This window comes from Salmo salar, chromosome ssa25, assembly GCF_905237065.1.
Source record: "Salmo salar chromosome ssa25, Ssal_v3.1, whole genome shotgun sequence".
NCBI classification, from domain to species: domain Eukaryota; kingdom Metazoa; phylum Chordata; class Actinopteri; order Salmoniformes; family Salmonidae; genus Salmo; species Salmo salar.
Window position 1 is genome coordinate 42141912 of NC_059466.1, and position 19134 is coordinate 42161045.

The 19134-nt window shown below is 43.9% G+C and overlaps 1 protein-coding gene across 9 annotated transcripts in view; it reads left to right on the forward strand.

The window, feature by feature from the left end:
* The first annotated feature begins 336 nt into the window (after window positions 1-336).
* LOC106586831 (diacylglycerol kinase eta) overlaps window positions 337-19134 on the forward strand; it is a 161362-nt gene continuing 142564 nt past the window's right edge. For 6 of the 9 annotated variants that reach the window (XM_014174535.2, XM_014174540.2, XM_014174541.2 and 3 more), the window contains exon 1: window positions 1288-2066. In XM_014174535.2, the coding sequence (XP_014030010.1) occupies window positions 1707-2066 (360 nt within the window). In that variant the 5' untranslated portion in view covers window positions 1288-1706. Of the gene's footprint in view, window positions 558-1286; window positions 2067-19134 lie in introns of those variants that run through there. The other 3 variants (XM_045707353.1, XM_045707354.1, XM_045707356.1) reach the window with 2 other exon arrangements.

Consider the following 19134-nt stretch of genomic DNA (forward strand, 5'->3'; position numbering starts at 1 on the left):
GCCCTGAAGTGGTATCAACTGGGCCACAAAAGCATGCTGAAGTGGCAAAGTGGCAAAAAAAAATGTTTAAATGAAACGACTGTGTAGTCTATCCATAATCATTGCATTCGTAATTTGTGAGAGAGTGGATCAAATTCAGCCAAAATTCGATTAAGGCAGTGTAGGCCTATTCGAATCAAATGGGGTTATGAGCATTAACCCCAGCCGCATTCTCCCTCCGTACTCCCTTCGGAGCTCCCCGGTGCCATATACTGTACCGGTTTGACATTTATCACGTGGCGACGAGGCTCAGCCCTTGAATGAATGGCGAGGGAAAAGGCAGAGAGATGATTGGAGAGATGGTCGAGTGGAGTAGTAGGCAACACGGAATTATAGCCTATCTGATTCCGGACCTCAAACCATATGCCCGGTTTCTCAAACCATATGCCCGGGTTTACGGTAGGCTAACCTACCAGACAGAATCTTAGACTATTCCTAGACTGGTTTCCGGGAGCGGACTGAGAGGCACTATGGAAGACGTCTACCGTTATACTCGCAGCCCTGCGTGGGAGGAACTGGTTGGTAGTTTATTTAAAGGAACTAAGGATTTCTAGTGAAATATGATAGTGGATATAGATCTTTCGTTTTGGCTAGGAGCCTAAAGAGAAAAAGAGAAAAAGACTGACGTTTTTATCCCACTTTAGAATCATTTCTAAATATTTTCTAGTCACCATCCCGATCAGTCATTTTCGGAAGATCAACCCCAATTGTAATTTGCTGTAAAAAAACAAAAACAATAGAACAGTCAGATTGATGATTAACAAAGTTAATCGTTAGAAACACGGAAATGTATCTCATTAGGCTAGTTAGCTGTCTATGTGTGAAGTTGCTATTCAAGTGATTAATTGTATGTTCACATTAAACCAATGTAGCCTTATAAAGATACGGCATTATATACGATTTAATAACAAATCAGACACTTTCGATGTGAATAGCCTTTTCTATGTATTTTGTTTTTAAGTCACACATTTCGTGAGACTATGCATGGCTTCTCTTGTTACATTGTCGCAAAGTATCCAGTGTCATTTAGCCTGAGCAATGGGATGGTTTCTCTACAATCGCAAAACCATTGTAATGTAACCTGTAGGCTACATTTTCCAGTTTGAAAGGAATACCCTCCCATCCCGTAAAGGCTACTTTGCATCATCTTTGCTTCAGACTCGATAGTGGTTGACAATATGTAGGCCTATTATAAACGTGAAATAGTGTTGTGTTGTGTTGGTGTTGGACATATTGTTTTCATTATCGTACATGCCTTTTTAGAATTAATATAACATCCATATCATTATACTTAGCCACAATCTGGAAAATAGGCAATTTATATATCATTGTGTTCCTGTGTATAGGCTAAAATGAATAGTTACATTGTCCGAGTAGTTTGGCTGTTCCATTTGCTCATATTTTTGAGTGGGCTTTTCAATCGGTTACAGTTACAGTATGCTACCCGCTGGACTGCTTCTGTTGCGGCCGCTAGGGCCTTCCATGGCGATGTCCACTGGTTGTTGGCTGGTGGTGCATCTGTAGCTGTGTGTAAGGAGGGCAGCCTACTGAGCCTAGGCGGTCTTTAGCCTCAGTCTGATCTGAGCATGTAGGCTGGAACCATAAACACATCCTGAACCAAGCTTTACCCTAGTAAACCCCACAGCACCGAGACATGCTACATCCCCATGAGCTCAGCCGCGGACGTATGTTCTTGGATAGATCTCGGTTCTTATAGCGCCAGTTATAGGTTTGAGAAGCGGGAGGAGATGACGGCGAGGAAAGACGCTTTTCAACCGCTGTCCAGCTCTCGCATCCCGGAGAGGAAGGGAGCGGCTGACCGGGGGAAGACTAACTCCGACTGGTCTTATCCTTTCTCCCAACAGGAGCCGGAGAAAGGCCATTCGACAGCGGGGATCCATGCCCATGTGGTAGGGGCTGTCGGGGGCTCCGGGGCCGTGGATGAGTCGTCAGACAGCGAGGGAGAACAAGAAGGCCCGCAGAAACTCATTCGGAAAGTGTCGACCTCCGGACAGCTCAGAAGCAAGGTAAGAAAAGACACGTCTGTTTATATGTCTGGTGCCTGTCTCGACTTGATTCATGTTTTGGAGGCATAGGCTACATAATTTTGTAGTGTGCGCTATCGTGCGTCTTTCTTGTGGTGTTGTATCGGTAGCCTAGTCCATGTTGCTTTTATGGAAGGCAATATCAACTAATAACACACAGTTTGACTTTGATAACCAGCACGCATGATTCTGAATGTCACATATTCAGTCATTTTATGCAACATTTGACCATAGAATAGAATAGAACATATATTGAAAATAAACTGTGGAAAGCATTGTGAGCTGTGGAAAGCATCCCGCATTGTTGATGGATCTACAGGTAGCGGTTTTGTTTTGAGACAGTTGGAGCGCTATTATAACCTAGCCTGTCTATACGTAGCCTATGTGCTAAAATAGACTTGCATAGCTTAATAGACTTTTACTTTCAAATTATGGAGATTTGTTTTCAGTGTATTAAGTTGAACTTTTTCCATGAAACAACTCAAACTGAAACTGTATGATAACCTATAACTAAGCTAAAGCAAAGAGGATGGTGGAGTTCCTTCCACCTGACAGACTGACAGACTTACTGACTGACTAACAGCTGTCGTGGTCCACTTTACACAGACACACTTTAAATGAGTCTCTCTTCTCTCATCAGAAAAGAGCCACTTAATTATTGACAGGTCCACTCCACCCTGCCTTTATTATTAAAGTAAGGGTTTATATTTAGACAGGGGACACTGGGCTGGAGCACAGGGCTTTGTTATTCACATTTACATTTAAGTCATTTAGCAGACATTCTTATCCAGAGCAATTGGGGTTATGTGTGGTAATTAACTTACCTGACAGTAGAACACACTCCTGAAGTAGGACAACATCTTGTCACGGGAGTGTAGGAGGCTCAAGTAGGATCGTTGAAGAGACTCCCTCACACTGTCTCTCACTTACCATACGATTGTAGAAAAGAGTGTGAAATTGTGCATGTTGGTTTGGATAATTGAGGGCTACTGTGTGTACAGTACCGAAACGTTATGCCTTAGTAAATACTACACACAGTGTACACAGTTATCTTCACTATATTGGCCTGACAATAAACTCCGGTGTAGTACATTTACCTATTGCGCTGCATGACGCTTATTCAATTCACAACATATTGCAGATAGAAATTAAACTACGTTTGTATGACAGAGATTTATGATCTGTCTATATTCTGTTCTGTAATCATAAGGCTACATTTATATTAGAAGTCATCAGAAGACTGTTGTATCTACAGTATATCAGACAGCTACTTCTCATTTGACCTGTTGCACCACTCAGTGTTGGTAAAGCTACTGTATAAATGCTGTTGTTGTAGTTAGTTGTGTTATAGCTGTGGTATAGTCGTGTAATTGTTACATAGTAGTTGTGTTGAATTGTAATAAGCAACGTTAAGTGAAGATGATGTGTGTAATGTTGTTTGAAACTTTAAATAGTTAGAGAAATGGTCAGATATGGGCAGAAGAGAGAGATGGGATGAGTGACCTGAATCTGAATACAGCAGTATATCTCTGTCTACCTGCATGTGTTCCGGGGCAGAAGATGGTGTGTGTGTGTGTGTGTGTGTGTGTGTGTGTGTGTGTGTGTGTGGTGTGTGTGTGTGTGTGTGTGTGTGTGTTTGTGCAGAAGGGTATTAATGGAGCAGCACGCTGGCTCTGAGTGTTCTTCCAACTCTGGTTGTTTGCTCAACCTGTGTGTGTGTGTGTGTGTGTGTGTGTGTGTGTGTGTGTGTGTGTGTGTGTGTGTGTGTGTGTGTGTGTGTGTGTGTGTGTGTGTGTGTGTGTGTGTGTGTGTGTGTGTGTGTGTGTGTGTGTGTGTGTGTGTGTGTGTGTGTGTGTGTGTGTGTGGTGTGTGTGTTTGGTCACCGCCTGAATCACTGTCTGTCTGAGGACATTCTGCCCCTCTTTCGCCCGCCATCTATCTGGTTGCCCAGGACAACCACCACATCCCTGTCCCCTGATTGACTGGCGCCATGGCAACGCTGCCTGAGGAAGACCCTGGTAGGCCAAAAGACATTGTACCATGGGTGTTCTGTTCTGCCGTATGTGTTATAGACAGTAATTACCAGGTTTCATACAATTAATGATAATATGGTACTTTACCTTTAGCAGGTGCCATTATTCAAATCATCATAATATATGTAGCCTACAGTAAGTATATGGTACTTTACAGTTAGTACGTTTAGTTACTAAGGACATGGTTCTTCAGTATAGGATCCACGTCTCTGCGGTTGAAACGACTTTACCAACTTGGACTTAGTGTGTAGGGTTTTTACCAACTTGGACTTAGTGTGTAGAGTTTTTACCAACTTGGACTTAGTGTGTAGGGTTTTTACCAACTTGGACTTAGTGTGTAGGGTTTTTACCAACTTGGACTTAGTGTGTAGGATTTTTACCAACTTGGACTTAGTGTGTAGGGTTTTTACCAACTTGGACTTAGTGTCTAGGGTTTTCACCAACTTGGACTTAGTGTGTAGGGTTTTTAGCAACTTGGACTTAGTGTGTAGGGTATTTACCAACTTGGACTTAGTGTGTAGGGTTTTAACCAACTTGGACTTAGTGTGTAGGGTTTTTACCATCTTGGACTATGTGTGTAGGGATTTTACCAACTTGGACTTAGTGTCTAGGGTTTTTACCAACTTGGACTTAGTGTGTAGGGTTTTTACCAACTTGGACTTAGTGTGTAGGGTTTTTACCAACTTGGACTTAGTGTGTGGGGTTTTTACCAACTTGGACTTAGTGTGTGGGTTTTTTACCAACCTGGACTTAGTGTCTAGGGTTTTCACCAACTTGGACTTAGTGTGTAGGGTTTTTACCAACTTGGACTTAGTGTGTGGGGTTTTTACCAACTTGGACTTAGTGTGTAGGGTTTTACCAACTTGGACTTAGTGTCTAGGGATTTAACCAACTTGGACTTAGTGTGTAGGGTTTTTACCAACTTGGACTTAGTGTGTGGGGTTTTTACCAACTTGGACTTAGTGTGTAGAGTTTTTACCAACTTGGACTTAGTGTGTAGGGTTTTTACCAACTTGGACTTAGTGTGTAGGATTTTTACCAACTTGGAATTAGTGTGTAGAGTTTTTACCAACTTGGACTTAGTGTGTAGGGTTTTTACCAACTTGGAATTAGTGTGTAGAGTTTTTACCAACTTGGACTTAGTGTGTAGGGTTTTTACCAACTTGGACCTAGTGTGTAGGATTTTTACCAACTTGGACTCAGTGTCTAGGGTTTTTACCAACTTTGTAAGTCGCTCTGGATAAGAGCGTCTGCTAAATGACTTAAATGTAAATGTAAATGTAATAATTTGTTGAGGCACGTTTGGCAGCGATTACAGCCTCAAGTCTTCTTGGGTATGACTCTACAAGGCACACCTGTATCATTTTCTGCAGATCCTCTCAAGCTCTTTCAGGTTTGAAGGGGAGCATCACTGGACAGTTTTTTTAAGGTCTCTCCAGAGATGTTCGATCGGGTTCAAGTCCGGGCTCTGGCTGGGCCACTCAAGGACATTCAGAGACTTGTCCCGAAGTCACTCCTGTGTTGTCTTGGCTGTGTGCTTAGGGTCATTGTCCTGTTGGAAGGTGAACTGTTGCCTCAGTCTGAGGTCCTGAGCGCTCTGGAGCAGGATTTCATCAAAGATCTCTCTGTACAATGCTCCGTTCATCTTTCCCTCGATCCTGGCTAGTCTCCCAGTCCCTGGTGCTGAAAAACATCCCGACAGCATGATGCTGCCACCACCATGCTTCACCATAGTGCCAGGTTTCCTCCAGATGTGACGCTTGGCATTGAGGCCAAAGAGTTCAATTTTGGTTTCATCAGACCAGAGATTCTTGTTTCTCATGGTCTGAGAGTCCTTTTTTTGGCAAACTCCAAGCGGGCTGTCATGTGCCTTTTACTGAGGAGTGGCTTCCGTCTAGCCACTCTACCATAAAGGCCTGATTGTTGGAGTGCTGCAAAGATATTTGTCCCTTTGAAAGGTTCTCCCATCACCAGAGAGGAACTCTGGAGCTCTGTCAGAGTGACCTTCAGGTACTTGGTCACCTCTCTGACCAAGGCCCTTCTCCCTCGATTGCTCAGTTTGGCCGGGCGGCCAGGTCTAGGAAGAGTCTTGGTGGTTCCAAACTTCTTCCATTTAAGAATGATAGCGGCCACTGTGTTCTTGGGGACCTTCATTGCTGCAGAAATGTTTTGGTACCATTCCCCAGATTGGTGCATTGACACATTCCTGTCTCTGAGCTCTATGGACAATTCTTTCGATCTCTTGACTTGGTTTTTGCTCTGACATGTACTGTCAACTGTGGGATCTAATATAGACAGCTGTGTTCCTTTCCAAATCATGTCCAATCAATTGAATATAACACAGGTGGACTCCAATCAAGTTGTAGGAACATCTCAAGGGTGATCAATGGAAACAGGATGCACCTGAGCTCCATTTCGAGTCTCATAGCAAAGGGTCTGAATACTTATACTTAGGTATTTCTGTATTTATTTTTAATACATTTCTAAAAACCTGTTTTCACTTTGTAATTATGGGATAGTGTGTGAAGATTGATGAGGAAATACATGTATTTAATTCATTTTAGAATAAGGCTGCAAGTAACAAAACGTGGAAAAAGTCAAGGGGTTTGAATACACACAAACACACCCACACACAATAAAAGAGTCCAGCACTGACAGAGAGGAAGCGAGATGGGGACAGAGGGAGATAAATATATATGTTTTATTTGACCTTTATTTAATAAGGCAAGTCAGTTAAGAACAAATTCTTATTTTCAATGACGGCCTAGTGGGTTAATTGCTGTGTTCCGGGGCAGAATAACAGATTTTTACCTTGTCTGCTCAGTGATTTGATCTTACAACCTTTCAACCTTACAACACTCTAACCACTAGGCTACATGTCGCCCCAAATATAGAGATGTAAAATCTTGCTATCCATCCACCAGCTCTACCTTGCTCGTTGTAGAATTAATTTGACTCTAGACATGAGCATCCGATTCCCATCAAGAGTTGTTATTCAATTGGATATCTACAAAATCCGTACATCACTTTTTGAGAGTGCATGTGTTTGGAACAGTCAATCATCAAAATGAGAAATTAACACTGATTTGATATTAATATAATTACAGTGATATGAATATCATGAGAAGTATAGTCTTTCCAATCCTGATGGTCTGAGAGTGGATGGGTGCCTTATTGTCCCTGTTCTCTAACCACTAATGTGATTTGGGAACCTGATACAGCCTTTGGAAAACTGAGTGTCTGTCAATCAGCTGACCCTGACTATGTATGCATGTGTGTGTGTGTAAGTGTGTGAATGAGTGTGAGTGAGTGTGTGTACGTGTGTGTGAGTGAGTGTGTGTGTGAGTGAGTGAGTGTGTGTGTGTGTGAGTGAGTGAGTGAGTGAGTGAGTGAGTGAGTGAGTGAGTGAGTGAGTGTGTGTGTGTGTTTGTCCAATCCAAGCCCTGCACTAAGCAGACAGACCGAGACACAACTGCCATAAAGCACTCAATTCCTGGCTGAATCTTAACAAAGTGTGTATGTGTTTGAGTGGTAATACATGCTGACTGTTGGTGATAGGAAGCACAGAGAGAGAGAGAGAGAGAGAGAGAGAGAGAGAGAGAGAGAGAGAGAGAGAGAGAGAGAGAGAGAGAGGAATCAGAGGAATCAGTCTGGTCCTCAGTGACACGGACCACTAGTCACATCCATTACCTCGTCATCCTTGGTGGGTGGGTGATAAGAGAGGTCTATTGTGGAGACAGGACAAAACCGTCTTTTACGAAGTGTTTCGATTGTTACTACATCTGTCCTCCCCTTCGCCTTCTCTTTCCTTCCTTTGTGCAGTTGCTGGGTTTGGTTTTGTTATTTTTGCCCCCGTCCTCTCCTCTCTCCTTTCCTCCTCCAGCACCCTCCCCTGGATGGAGGTCATTTTCAGGCTGTGTTCTGTTCTGTTCGGTGTCCCCCTCACACCCAATGACACAGTGTCGTTAGAGACAAGGAAATTAGCCAGTAACCACTGACAAGGTATGATCCCGACCAACCTCAAAGGCCTCAGTGTAAGGTTTCTATTTTTAAATCTAGAGTATTGTTGTGGGGGGGGGCTACATTTGACAGACTACGTCTGGCTATGACAGGCTACGTCTAGCTATGACAGGCTACGTCTGGCTATGACAGGCTACGTCTAGCTATGACAGGCTACGTCTGGCTATGACAGGCTACGTCTGGCTTTTACAGGCTACGTCTGGCTTTTACAGGCTACGTCTGGCTTTTACAGGCTACGTCTGGCTTTTACAGGCTACGTCTGGCTTTGACAGGCTACGTCTGGCTTTGACAGGCTACGTCTGGCTTTTACAGGCTACGTCTGGCTTTTACAGGCTACGTCTGGCTTTTACAGGCTACGTCTGGCTTTTACAGGCTACGTCTGGCTTTGACAGGCTACGTCTGGCTATGACAGGCTACGTCTGGCTTTGACAGGCTACGTCTGGCTTTTACAGGCTACGTCTGGCTTTGGCAGGCAACGTCTGGCTTTTACAGGCAACGTCTGTATTTGACAGGCTACGTCTGACATTTTCAGGCTACGTCTGGCTTTGACAGGTTACGTCTGGCTTTGACAGGCTACGTCTGACTTTGCCAGGCTACGTCTGGCTTTTACAGGCTATGTCTGGCTTTTACAGGTTACGTCTGTATTTGACAGGCTACGTCTGACATTTTCAGGCTACGTCTGGCTTTGACAGGTTACGTCTAGCTTTGACAGGCTACGCCTGACTTTGCCAGGCTACGTCTGGCTTTTACAGGCTATGTCTGGCTTTTACAGGTTACGTCTGGCTTTTACAGGATATGTCCGGCTTTGACAGGCTACGTCTGGCTATGACAGGCTACGTCTGGCTTTGACAGGCTACATCTGGCAGGCTTAAAGCAGAAACATGTATCACTACAAAGACATACAAACAGTAGCTCTGGCCATCAGTAAAACTGTCTCATCAGACTCCGGTCGGCTCGAAAACAACTCTTGCCTTTTTATGAATGGAGGAATTGGAGTGTACTGTGTATTTGGAGATTTCTGAACCTGAACGTTTTCTGAACCTCACCCTAAGTCACTGCCTGTCCTTCTAACTGGACTATTGTACTAGCATCCTAAATGGATCCCTTCCTAGATCTAGCACTACCACATGATAATGTCCTTTCTAGCATGGACATATAGTGACTTCTAAAACCCATTAGAGTCCGACAGTCTCTTGTAGCCTCTGGGCTGTGTGTGCGTGCGTGTGTGTGAATGTTATCTCTGATCTCTGTCCAGATCCTCCTCTAGGCTCCTTATCCCAGATTAAAGGTGAGTGGCTGTGCTGGCCAGAATGTCTTTGGCCTCTCCTCTCCTCTCGTCTGCTACCCAAGAGTGTGTGGCAGGCAGAAGAGACATACCCTGTGGACCTGAGCTCTGATAGGGAAGAAGCAGTGATATGTATGTGGCTCTGCACTCTGATTGGACAGAATCAGGAAGTATTCCCCATTGATTCTGGTAGGTTAGAAGCAGAGACACAGTGACTTCGGAAAGTATTCAGACACCTTGACTTTTTCCACAATTTCTTAGATTACAGCCTTATTCTAAAATGGATTGAATAGTTTTTTTCCCTCATCAATCTATACACAATACCCCATAATGACATCACAATACCCCATAATGACATCACAATACCCCATAATGACATCACAATACCCCATAATGACAAAGAAACACTGTTTTTTTTGTTGATATTTTAGATAATTCATGAGAAAACCCCCCCCGAAAATATCACATTTACAAGTTTTCACCCTTTAATCAGTACTTTGTTGAAACACCATTGACAGCGATTACAGCCTTGAGTGTTCTTGGGTATGACACTACAAGTTTGGCACATCTGAATTTGGAGAGTTTCTTCAATTCTTCTTTTGCAGATACTCTCAAGTTCTGTCAGGTTGGATGTGGAGTGTTGCTGCACAGCTATTTTCAGGTCTCTCCAGAGATGTTCCTGTAGCAGGCTAAGAAATAGGGGATATGTTTGCTGTTAGGAGGTTTATATCCTAACTGTAGCAGTATAGGGGATATGTCTGCTGTTAGGAGGTTTATGTCCTAACTGTAGCAGGCTAGGGAATAGGGGATATGGCTGTTAGGAGGTGTATGTCCTAACTGTAGCAGGCTAGGGAATAGGGGATATGGCTGTTAGGAGGTGTATGTCCTAACTGTAGCAGGCTAGGGGATAGGGGATATGGCTGTTAGGAGGTGTATGTCTTAACTGTAGCAGGCTAGGGGATAGGGGATATGTCTGCTGTTAGGAGGTGTATGTCCTAACTGTAGCAGGCAAGGGGATAGGGGATATGTCTGCTGTTAGGAGGTGTATGTCCTAACTGTAGCAGGCTAGGGGATAGGGGATATGGCTGTTAGGAGGTGTATGTCCTAACTGTAGCAGGCAAGGGGATAGGGGATATGTCTGCTGTTAGGAGGTGTATGTCCTAACTGTAGCAGGCTAGGGGATAGGGGATATGGCTGTTAGGAGGTGTATGTCCTAACTGTAGCAGGCTAGGGGATAGGGGATATGTGTTAGGAGGTGTATGTCCTAACTGTAGCAGGCAAGGGGATAGGGGATATGTCTGCTGTTAGGAGGTTTATATCCTAACTGTAGCAGGCTAGGGGATAGGGGATATGTCTGCTGTTAGGAGGTGTATGTCCTAACTGTAGCAGGCTAGGGGATAGGGGATATGTCTGCTGTTAGGAGGTGTATGTCCTAACTGTAGCAGGCAAGGGGATAGGGGATATGTCTGCTGTTAGGAGGTGTATGTCCTAACTGTAGCAGGCAAGGGGATAGGGGATATGTCTGCTGTTAGGAGGTGTATGTCCTAACTGTAGCAGGCTAGGGAATAGGGGATATGTCTGCTGTTAGGAGGTGTATGTCCTAACTGTAGCAGGCTAGGGGATAGGGGATATGTGTTAGGAGGTGTATGTACTAACTGTAGCAGGCTAGGGGATAGGGGATATGTCTGCTGTTAGGAGGTGTATGTCCTAACTGTAGCAGGCTAGGGGATAGGGGATATGGCTGTTAGGAGGTGTATGTCCTAACTGTAGCAGGCTAGGGGATAGGGGATATGTCTGCTGTTAGGAGGTGTATGTCCTAACTGTAGCAGGCTAGGGGATAGGGGATATGTCTGCTGTTAGGAGGTGTATGTCCTAACTGTAGCAGGCAAGGGGATAGGGGATATGGCTGTTAGGAGGTTTATATCCTAACTGTAGCAGGCTAGGGGATAGGGGATATGTCTGCTGTTAGGAGGTGTATGTCCTAACTGTAGCAGGCTAGGGGATAGGGGATATGTCTGCTGTTAGGAGGTGTATGTCCTAACTGTAGCAGGCAAGGGGATAGGGGATATGTGTTAGGAGGTGTATGTCCTAACTGTAGCAGGCAAGGGGATAGGGGATATGGCTGTTAGGAGGTGTATGTACTAGCTGTAGCAGGCTAGGGGATAGGGGATATGTGTTAGGAGGTGTATGTCCTAACTGTAGCAGGCAAGGGGATAGGGGATATGTCTGCTGTTAGGAGGTGTATGTCCTAACTGTAGCAGGCTAGGGGATAGGGGATATGTCTGCTGTTAGGAGGTGTATGTCCTAACTGTAGCAGGCTAGGGGATAGGGGATATGTCTGCTGTTAGGAGGTGTATGTACTAGCTGTAGCAGGCTAGGGGATAGGGGATATGTGTTAGGAGGTGTATGTCCTAACTGTAGCAGGCAAGGGGATAGGGGATATGTCTGCTGTTAGGAGGTGTATGTCCTAACTGTAGCAGGCTAGGGGATAGGGGATATGTCTGCTGTTAGGAGGTGTATGTACTAGCTGTAGCAGGCTAGGGGATAGGGGATATGTGTTAGGAGGTGTATGTCCTAACTGTAGCAGGCAAGGGGATAGGGGATATGTCTGCTGTTAGGAGGTGTATGTCCTAACTGTAGCAGGCTAGGGGATAGGGGATATGGCTGTTAGGAGGTGTATGTACTAACTGTAGCAGGCTAGGGGATAGGGGATATGTGTTAGGAGGTGTATGTCCTAACTGTAGCAGGCTAGGGGATAGGGGATATGTGTTAGGAGGTGTATGTCCTAACTGTAGCAGGCTAGGGGATAGGGGATATGGCTGTTAGGAGGTGTATGTCCTAACTGTAGCAGTATAGTAGCTTGACTAGAAGCTGGATATCCTCAGGGGCAGGATGCAGGCCTGTTCTCTTCAATTTTCCTTTCAGGGAACTCCTGCTTGCTCCGCTCTTATCCCCGCAGCACAGCTGCTGGACTCATTGGAGCTCAGCCTTTGTCCATTGTGTGTGTATGTGTTTCAATATTCAGGCCAGGGAGAGGTGTGTGTGTGGGTGTACATTACTTGGTGGTAAGGTTGTTCAGTTCTGTCTGGCATGCCTGCCCTCAGTGTAACAGAGGCATGTGTGTGTGTGTAAGTGTGTGTGTGTGTGTGTGTGTGTGTGTGTGTGTGTGTGTGTGTGTGTGTGTGTGTGTGTGTGTGTGTGTGTGTGTGTGTGTGTGTGTGTGTGTGTGTGTGTGTGTGTGTGTGTGTGTGTGTGTGTGTGTGTGTGTGTGTGTGTGTGTGTACGTTTGTGTGTAAGTGAGTGTATGTATGCTTGTGCATGTGTGTGTAAGTGTGTGTGTGTCTGTGTGTGTAGCAGAGGAACAGGCTAATAATAGATTACTTCTGGCCCAGTTGGCCACAGGAAGGAGGTGGGGACAAGGAGATGAACTACGGGGGCCAAGGAGGGACAAACTAGAATATAGAACAGAAAACTAGAGCAAAGCTACTTTTTCTCATGCTTCACAAAAAAAGTTTTACTTCGAACTTGAGAAGTCTCAGAATCAGGCACAAGGGACTTTTGCAGCAGTCTTGCTCTCCTTCACCATCTCCACTCTGGCCTCTTTTCTTAGTAGAAGAAGCTGTAGAAGCTGATCTGCCAACTTGTTTTGGCAGTGTCCAATATTTCTGGTAAAGTATTTTTGGGACTTTTATGCTGGTAGTTTGTAGTTTTACACTCTTGCTCTCACCCTCTCTCTCAGTTATGCGGCCCTCATGATGTCTCTTAGTCAACCCTGCGTTCCGAAATCTCTGATTGGATTAGCCGTGCAGCCTGCTCATTGGACAGTGAACTCATCTGTGTAGAGCAGCTCTGACCTTTAGATGAGTGACAGGAGCGCCTTATGAGAGGAGAAACACTCCTGCCGTGTGTGTGTGTGTGTGTGTGTGTGTGTGTGTGTGTGTGTGTGTGTGTGTGTGTGTGTGTGTGTGTGTGTGTGTGTGTGTGTGTGTGTGTGTGTGTGTGTGTGTGTGTGTGTGTGTGTCTGTGTATATGTGTGTTGTAAATTCAGCTGAAGCCAACCTACCTACCCAAGTCCCATTGTCAAAAGATGTGCCGAGTGTAGACCTTACTTGCCCAGCTACCTACCTCCCCTACGGAGTCTATAACAAGGCTATGACTTCATAAGCCGTGCGTGTCCCTCGCTATTTAAATCCTTACGCACTGGTTCTTTGATAGTCGTCACAGGCGAGCAGCGTTTGCCTTATAGGGTAGTCCGTAATGCGGTATTTCACCTTAATCCAGTTGAGGTATTTAGGTTTTAAACGCTGCTACGTAAAAGGAGGAATTAACATTTGAAGCATGTAAACAGTCAAGCCAAGTGGCCAGTGTTTGGCTTGGGGTCTCTCTGCATAGGGCAGAAGTAGAAACTGCCCGTAACCATATATCTAGGATCTGATTCATCTAACCCAGCCCTAACTTTAACCATAAAGGTGATTTATCATTTCTGGCAGCCAGTTTCATTTTCAATACCATCTCTGTTGTTTTAGCTATATTTGCATTAGGTTTAACTTTGCTCAACTCTGGTCACATCGCCAATGTTCGCAGAGTGCCCTGGTCTATTCCAATTGTCATTCTTGAGTAAAATAGAAAATGACTCAAGTAAAAGTGAAAGTCACCCAGTAAAATACTACTTGAGGAAAAGTCTAAAACTATATGGTTTTAAATATATTTAAATATCAAAAGTAAATGTAATAGTTAAAATATACTTAATTATCAAAAGTAAAAGTATAAATTATTTCACATTCCTTAATTAAGTAAACCCGACGGCACAATTTTTATTATTTATTTATTTATATTTACAGATAGCCAAAGGCACACTCAAACACTCGGACATCATTTACAAACAAAGCATTTGTGTTTAGTGAGTCCGCCAGATCAGAGGCAGTAGGGATAACCAGGGATGTTTTCTTGATAAGTGTGCAAATTGGACCATTTTCCTGTCCTTCTAAGCATTTGAAATGTAACATACTTTTGGGTGTCAGGGAAAAATGTACTGAGTAAAAAGTACATTAATTTCTTTAGGAATGTTTTTTATTTTATTTTTTTACCTCTATTTAACTAGGCAAGTCAGTTAAGAACACATTCTTACTTACAATGACGGCCTACCCCAGCCAAACCCTAGTCCGGACTCCCAATCACGGCCGGTTGTGATACAGCCTGGAATCAAACCAGGGTCTGTAGTGACGCCTCTAGCACTGAGATGCAGTGCCTTAGACCACCTTGCCACTCGGGAGACCCCAAAACGTAGTGAAGTAAAAGTAAAAGTTATCAAAAATATAAATAGTAAAGTCAAGTACAGATACCCCAAAACAACTACTTAAGTAGTACTTTAAACTCTTTATACTTAAGTACTTTCCCTTCCATTGAAAAATAGTGATTTACAGTTATTTGCTGAAAGTGGTATCCTCTACAAAATATACAGTTAGCGGAAGCGAGCACATGTGTTATTAGGCATATCCAGGCTGTGTTAGTTAGTGAGACAGTGAGTTATCCGTATCCAGGTTAGTGAGACAGTGAGTTATCCGTATCCTGGCAGTGTTAGTTAGTGAGACAGTGAGTTATCTGTATCCAGGTTAGTGAGACAGTGAGTTATCCGTATCCTGGCAGTGTTAGTTAGTGAGACAGTGAGTTATCTGTATCCAGGTTAGTGAGACAGTGAGTTATCTGTTTCCTGGCAGTGTTAGTTAGTGAGACAGTGAGTTATCCATATCCAGGTTAGTGAGACAGTGAGTTATCTGTTTCCTGGCAGTGTTAGTTAGTGAGACAGTGAGTTATCTGTATCCTGGCAGTGTTAGTTAGTGAGACAGTGAGTTATCTGTATCCTGGCAGTGTTAGTTAGTGAGACAGTGAGTTATCCCTATCCAGGCAGTATGTCATTAGTGAGACAGTGAGTTATCCATATCCAGGTTAGCGAGACAGTGAGTTATCCGTTTCCTGCCAGTGTTAGTTAGTGAGACAGTGAGTTATCCATATCCTGGCAGTGTTAGTTAGTGAGACAGTGAGTTATCCGTATCCTGGCAGTGTTCGTTAGTGAGACAGTGAGTTATCCATATCCAGGCTGTGTTAGTTAGTGAGACAGTGAGTTATCCATATCCAGATTAGTGAGACAGTGAGTTATCCGTATCCTGGCAGCGTTAGTTAGTGAGACAGTGAGTTATCCATATCCTGGCAGTGTTAGTTAGTGAGACAGTGAGTTATCTGTATCCAGGCTGTGTTAGTTAGCGAGACAGTGAGTTATCCGTATCCAGGTTAGTGAGACAGTGAGTTATCTGTATCCAGGCAGTGTTAGTTAGTGAGACAGTCAGTTATCCATATCCAGGTTAGTGAGACAGTGAGTTATCCATATCCAGGTTAGTGAGACAGTGAGTTATCCATATCCAGTCTGTGTTAGTTAGTGAGACAGTGAGTTATCCATATCCAGTCTGTGTTAGTTAGTGAGACAGTGCGTTATCCATATCCAGGTTAGTGAGACAGTGAGTTATCCATATCCAGTCTGTGTTAGTTAGTGAGACAGTGAGTTAACCGTATCCTGGCAGTGTTAGTTAGTGAGACAGTGAGTTATCCATATCCAGGTTAGTGAGACAGTGAGTTATCCATATCCAGGTTAGTGAGACAGTGAGTTATCTGTATCCTGGCAGTGTTCGTTAGTGAGACAGTGAGTTATCCATATCCAGATTAGTGAGACAGTGAGTTATCCGTATCCAGGTTAGTGAGACAGTGAGTTATCTGTATCCAGGCTGTGTTAGTTAGTGAGACAGTGAGTTATCTGTATCCTAGCAGTGTTAGTTAGTGAGACAGTGAGTTATCCCTATCCAGGTTAGTGAGACAGTGAGTTATCCGTATCCAGGTTAGTGAGACAGTTAGTTATCTGTATCCAGGTTAGTGAGACAGTGAGTTATCTGTATCCTGGCAGTGTTCGTTAGTGAGACAGTGAGTTATCCATATCCAGATTAGTGAGACAGTGAGTTATCCGTATCCTGGCAGTGTTCGTTAGTGAGACAGTGAGTTATCCATATCCAGGCTGTGTTAGTTAGTGAGACAGTGCGTTATCCATATCCAGGTTAGTGAGACAGTGAGTTATCCATATCCAGTCTGTGTTAGTTAGTGAGACAGTGAGTTATCCATATCCAGATTAGTGAGACAGTGAGTTATCCGTATCCTGGCAGTGTTCGTTAGTGAGACAGTGAGTTATCCATATCCAGGCTGTGTTAGTTAGTGAGACAGTGAGTTATCCATATCCAGATTAGTGAGACAGTGAGTTATCCGTATCCTGGCAGCGTTAGTTAGTGAGACAGTGAGTTATCTGTATCCTGGCAGTATTCGTTAGTGAGACAGTGAGTTATCCATATCCAGGTTAGTGAGACAGTGAGTTATCTGTATCCTGGCAGTGTTAGTTAGTGAGACAGTGAGTTATCTGTATCCTGGCAGTGTTAGTTAGTGAGACAGTGAGTTATCCGTATCCAGGTTAGTGAGACAGTGAGTTATCTGTATCCTGGCAGTGTTAGTTAGTGAGACAGTGAGTTATCCATATCCAGGTTAGTGAGACAGTGAGTTTTCCGTATCCAGGTTAGTGAGACAGTGAGTTATCTGTATCCTGGCAGTGTTAGTTAGTGAGACAGTGAGTTATCCATATCCAGGCTGTGTTAGTTAGTGAGACAGTGAGTTATCTGTATCCTAGCAGTGTTAGTTAGTGAGACAGTGAGTTATCCCTATCCAGGTTAGTGAGACAGTGAGTTATCCGTATCCAGGTTAGTGAGACAGTTAGTTATCCATATCCAGGTTAGTGAGACAGTGAGTTATCCGTATCCTGGCAGTGTTAGTTAGTGAGACAGTGAGTTATCCATATCCAGGTTAGTGAGACAGTGAGTTAACCGTATCCTGGCAGTGTTAGTTAGTGAGACAGTGAGTTATCTGTATCCTGGCAGTGTTAGTTAGTGAGACAGTGAGTTATCCATATCCAGGTTAGTGAGACAGTGAGTTATCCATATCCAGGTTAGTGAGACAGTGAGTTATCCGTATCCAGGTTAGTGAGACAGTGAGTTATCCATATCCAGGTTAGTGAGACAGTGAGTTATCCATATCCAGGTTAGTGAGACAATGAGTTATCCATATCCAGGTTAGTGAGACAGTGAGTTATCCATATCCAGGTTAGAGAGACAGTGAGTTATCTGTATCCTGGCAGTGTTAGTTAGTGAGACAGTGAGTTATCTGTATCCTGGCAGTGTTAGTTAGTGAGACAGTGAGTTTTCCGTATCCAGGTTAGTGAGACAGTGAGTTATCTGTATCCTGGCAGTGTTAGTTAGTGAGACAGTGAGTTATCCATATCCAGGTTAGTGAGACAGTGAGTTATCCATATCCAGGTTAGAGAGACAGTGAGTTATCCGTGTCATGGCAGTGTTAGTTAGTGAGACAGTGAGTTTTCCGTATCCAGGTTAGTGAGACAGTGAGTTATCCGTATCCAGTCTGTATGTTGTTAGTGAGACAGTGAGTTATCCGTATCCAGGTTAGTGAGACAGTGAGTTATTCCTATCCAGGTTAGTGAGACAGTGAGTTATCCCTATCCAGGTTAGTGAGACAGTGAGTTATCCCTATCCAGGTTAGTGAGACAGTGAGTTATCCGTATCCAGGTTAGTGAGACAGTGAGTTATCTGTATCCAGGTTAGTGAGACAGTGAGTTATCTGTATCCTGGCAGTGTTCGTTAGTGAGACAGTGAGTTATCCATATCCAGGCTGTGTTAGTTAGTGAGACAGTGAGTTTTCCGTATCCAGGTTAGTGAGACAGTGAGTTATCTGTATCCTGGCAGTGTTAGTTAGTGAGACAGTGAGTTTTCCGTATCCAGGTTAGTGAGACAGTGAGTTATCTGTATCCTGGCAGTGTTAGTTAGTGAGACAGTGAGTTATCCATATCCAGGTTAGAGAGACAGTGAGTTATCCGTGTCATGGCAGTGTTAGTTAGTGAGACAGTGAGTTTTCCGTATCCAGGTTAGTGAGACAGTGAGTTATCTGTATCCTGGCAGTGTTAGTTAGTGAGACAGTGAGTTATCCATATCCAGGTTAGTGAGACAGTGAGTTATCCGTATCCAGTCTGTATGTTGTTAGTGAGACAGTGAGTTATCCGTATCCAGTCTGTATGTTGTTAGTGAGACAGTGAGTTTTCCGTATCCAGGTTAGTGAGACAGTGAGTTTTCCGTATCCAGGTTAGTGAGACAGTGAGTTATCTGTATCCAGGCTGTATGTTGTTAGTGAGACTGTGAGTTATCCATATCCAGGTTAGTGAGACAGTGAGTTATCTGTATCCAGTCTGTATGTTGTTAGTGAGACAGTGAGTTATCCGTATCCAGTCTGTATCCAGGTTAGTGAGACAGTGAGTTATCCGTATACAGTCTGTATCCAGGTTAGTGAGACAGTGAGTTATCCGTATCCAGTCTGTATCCAGGTTAGTGAGACAGTGAGTTATCCGTATACAGTCTGTATGTTGTTAGTGAGACATTGAGTTATCCGTATCCAGTCTGTGTGTTGTTAGTGAGACAATGAGTTATCTGTATCCAGGCTGTATGTTGTTAGTGAGACAGTGAGTTATCCATATCCAGGTTAGTGAGACAGTGAGTTATCTGTATCCAGGTTAGTGAGACAGTGAGTTTTCCGTATCCAGGTTAGTGAGACAGTGAGTTAT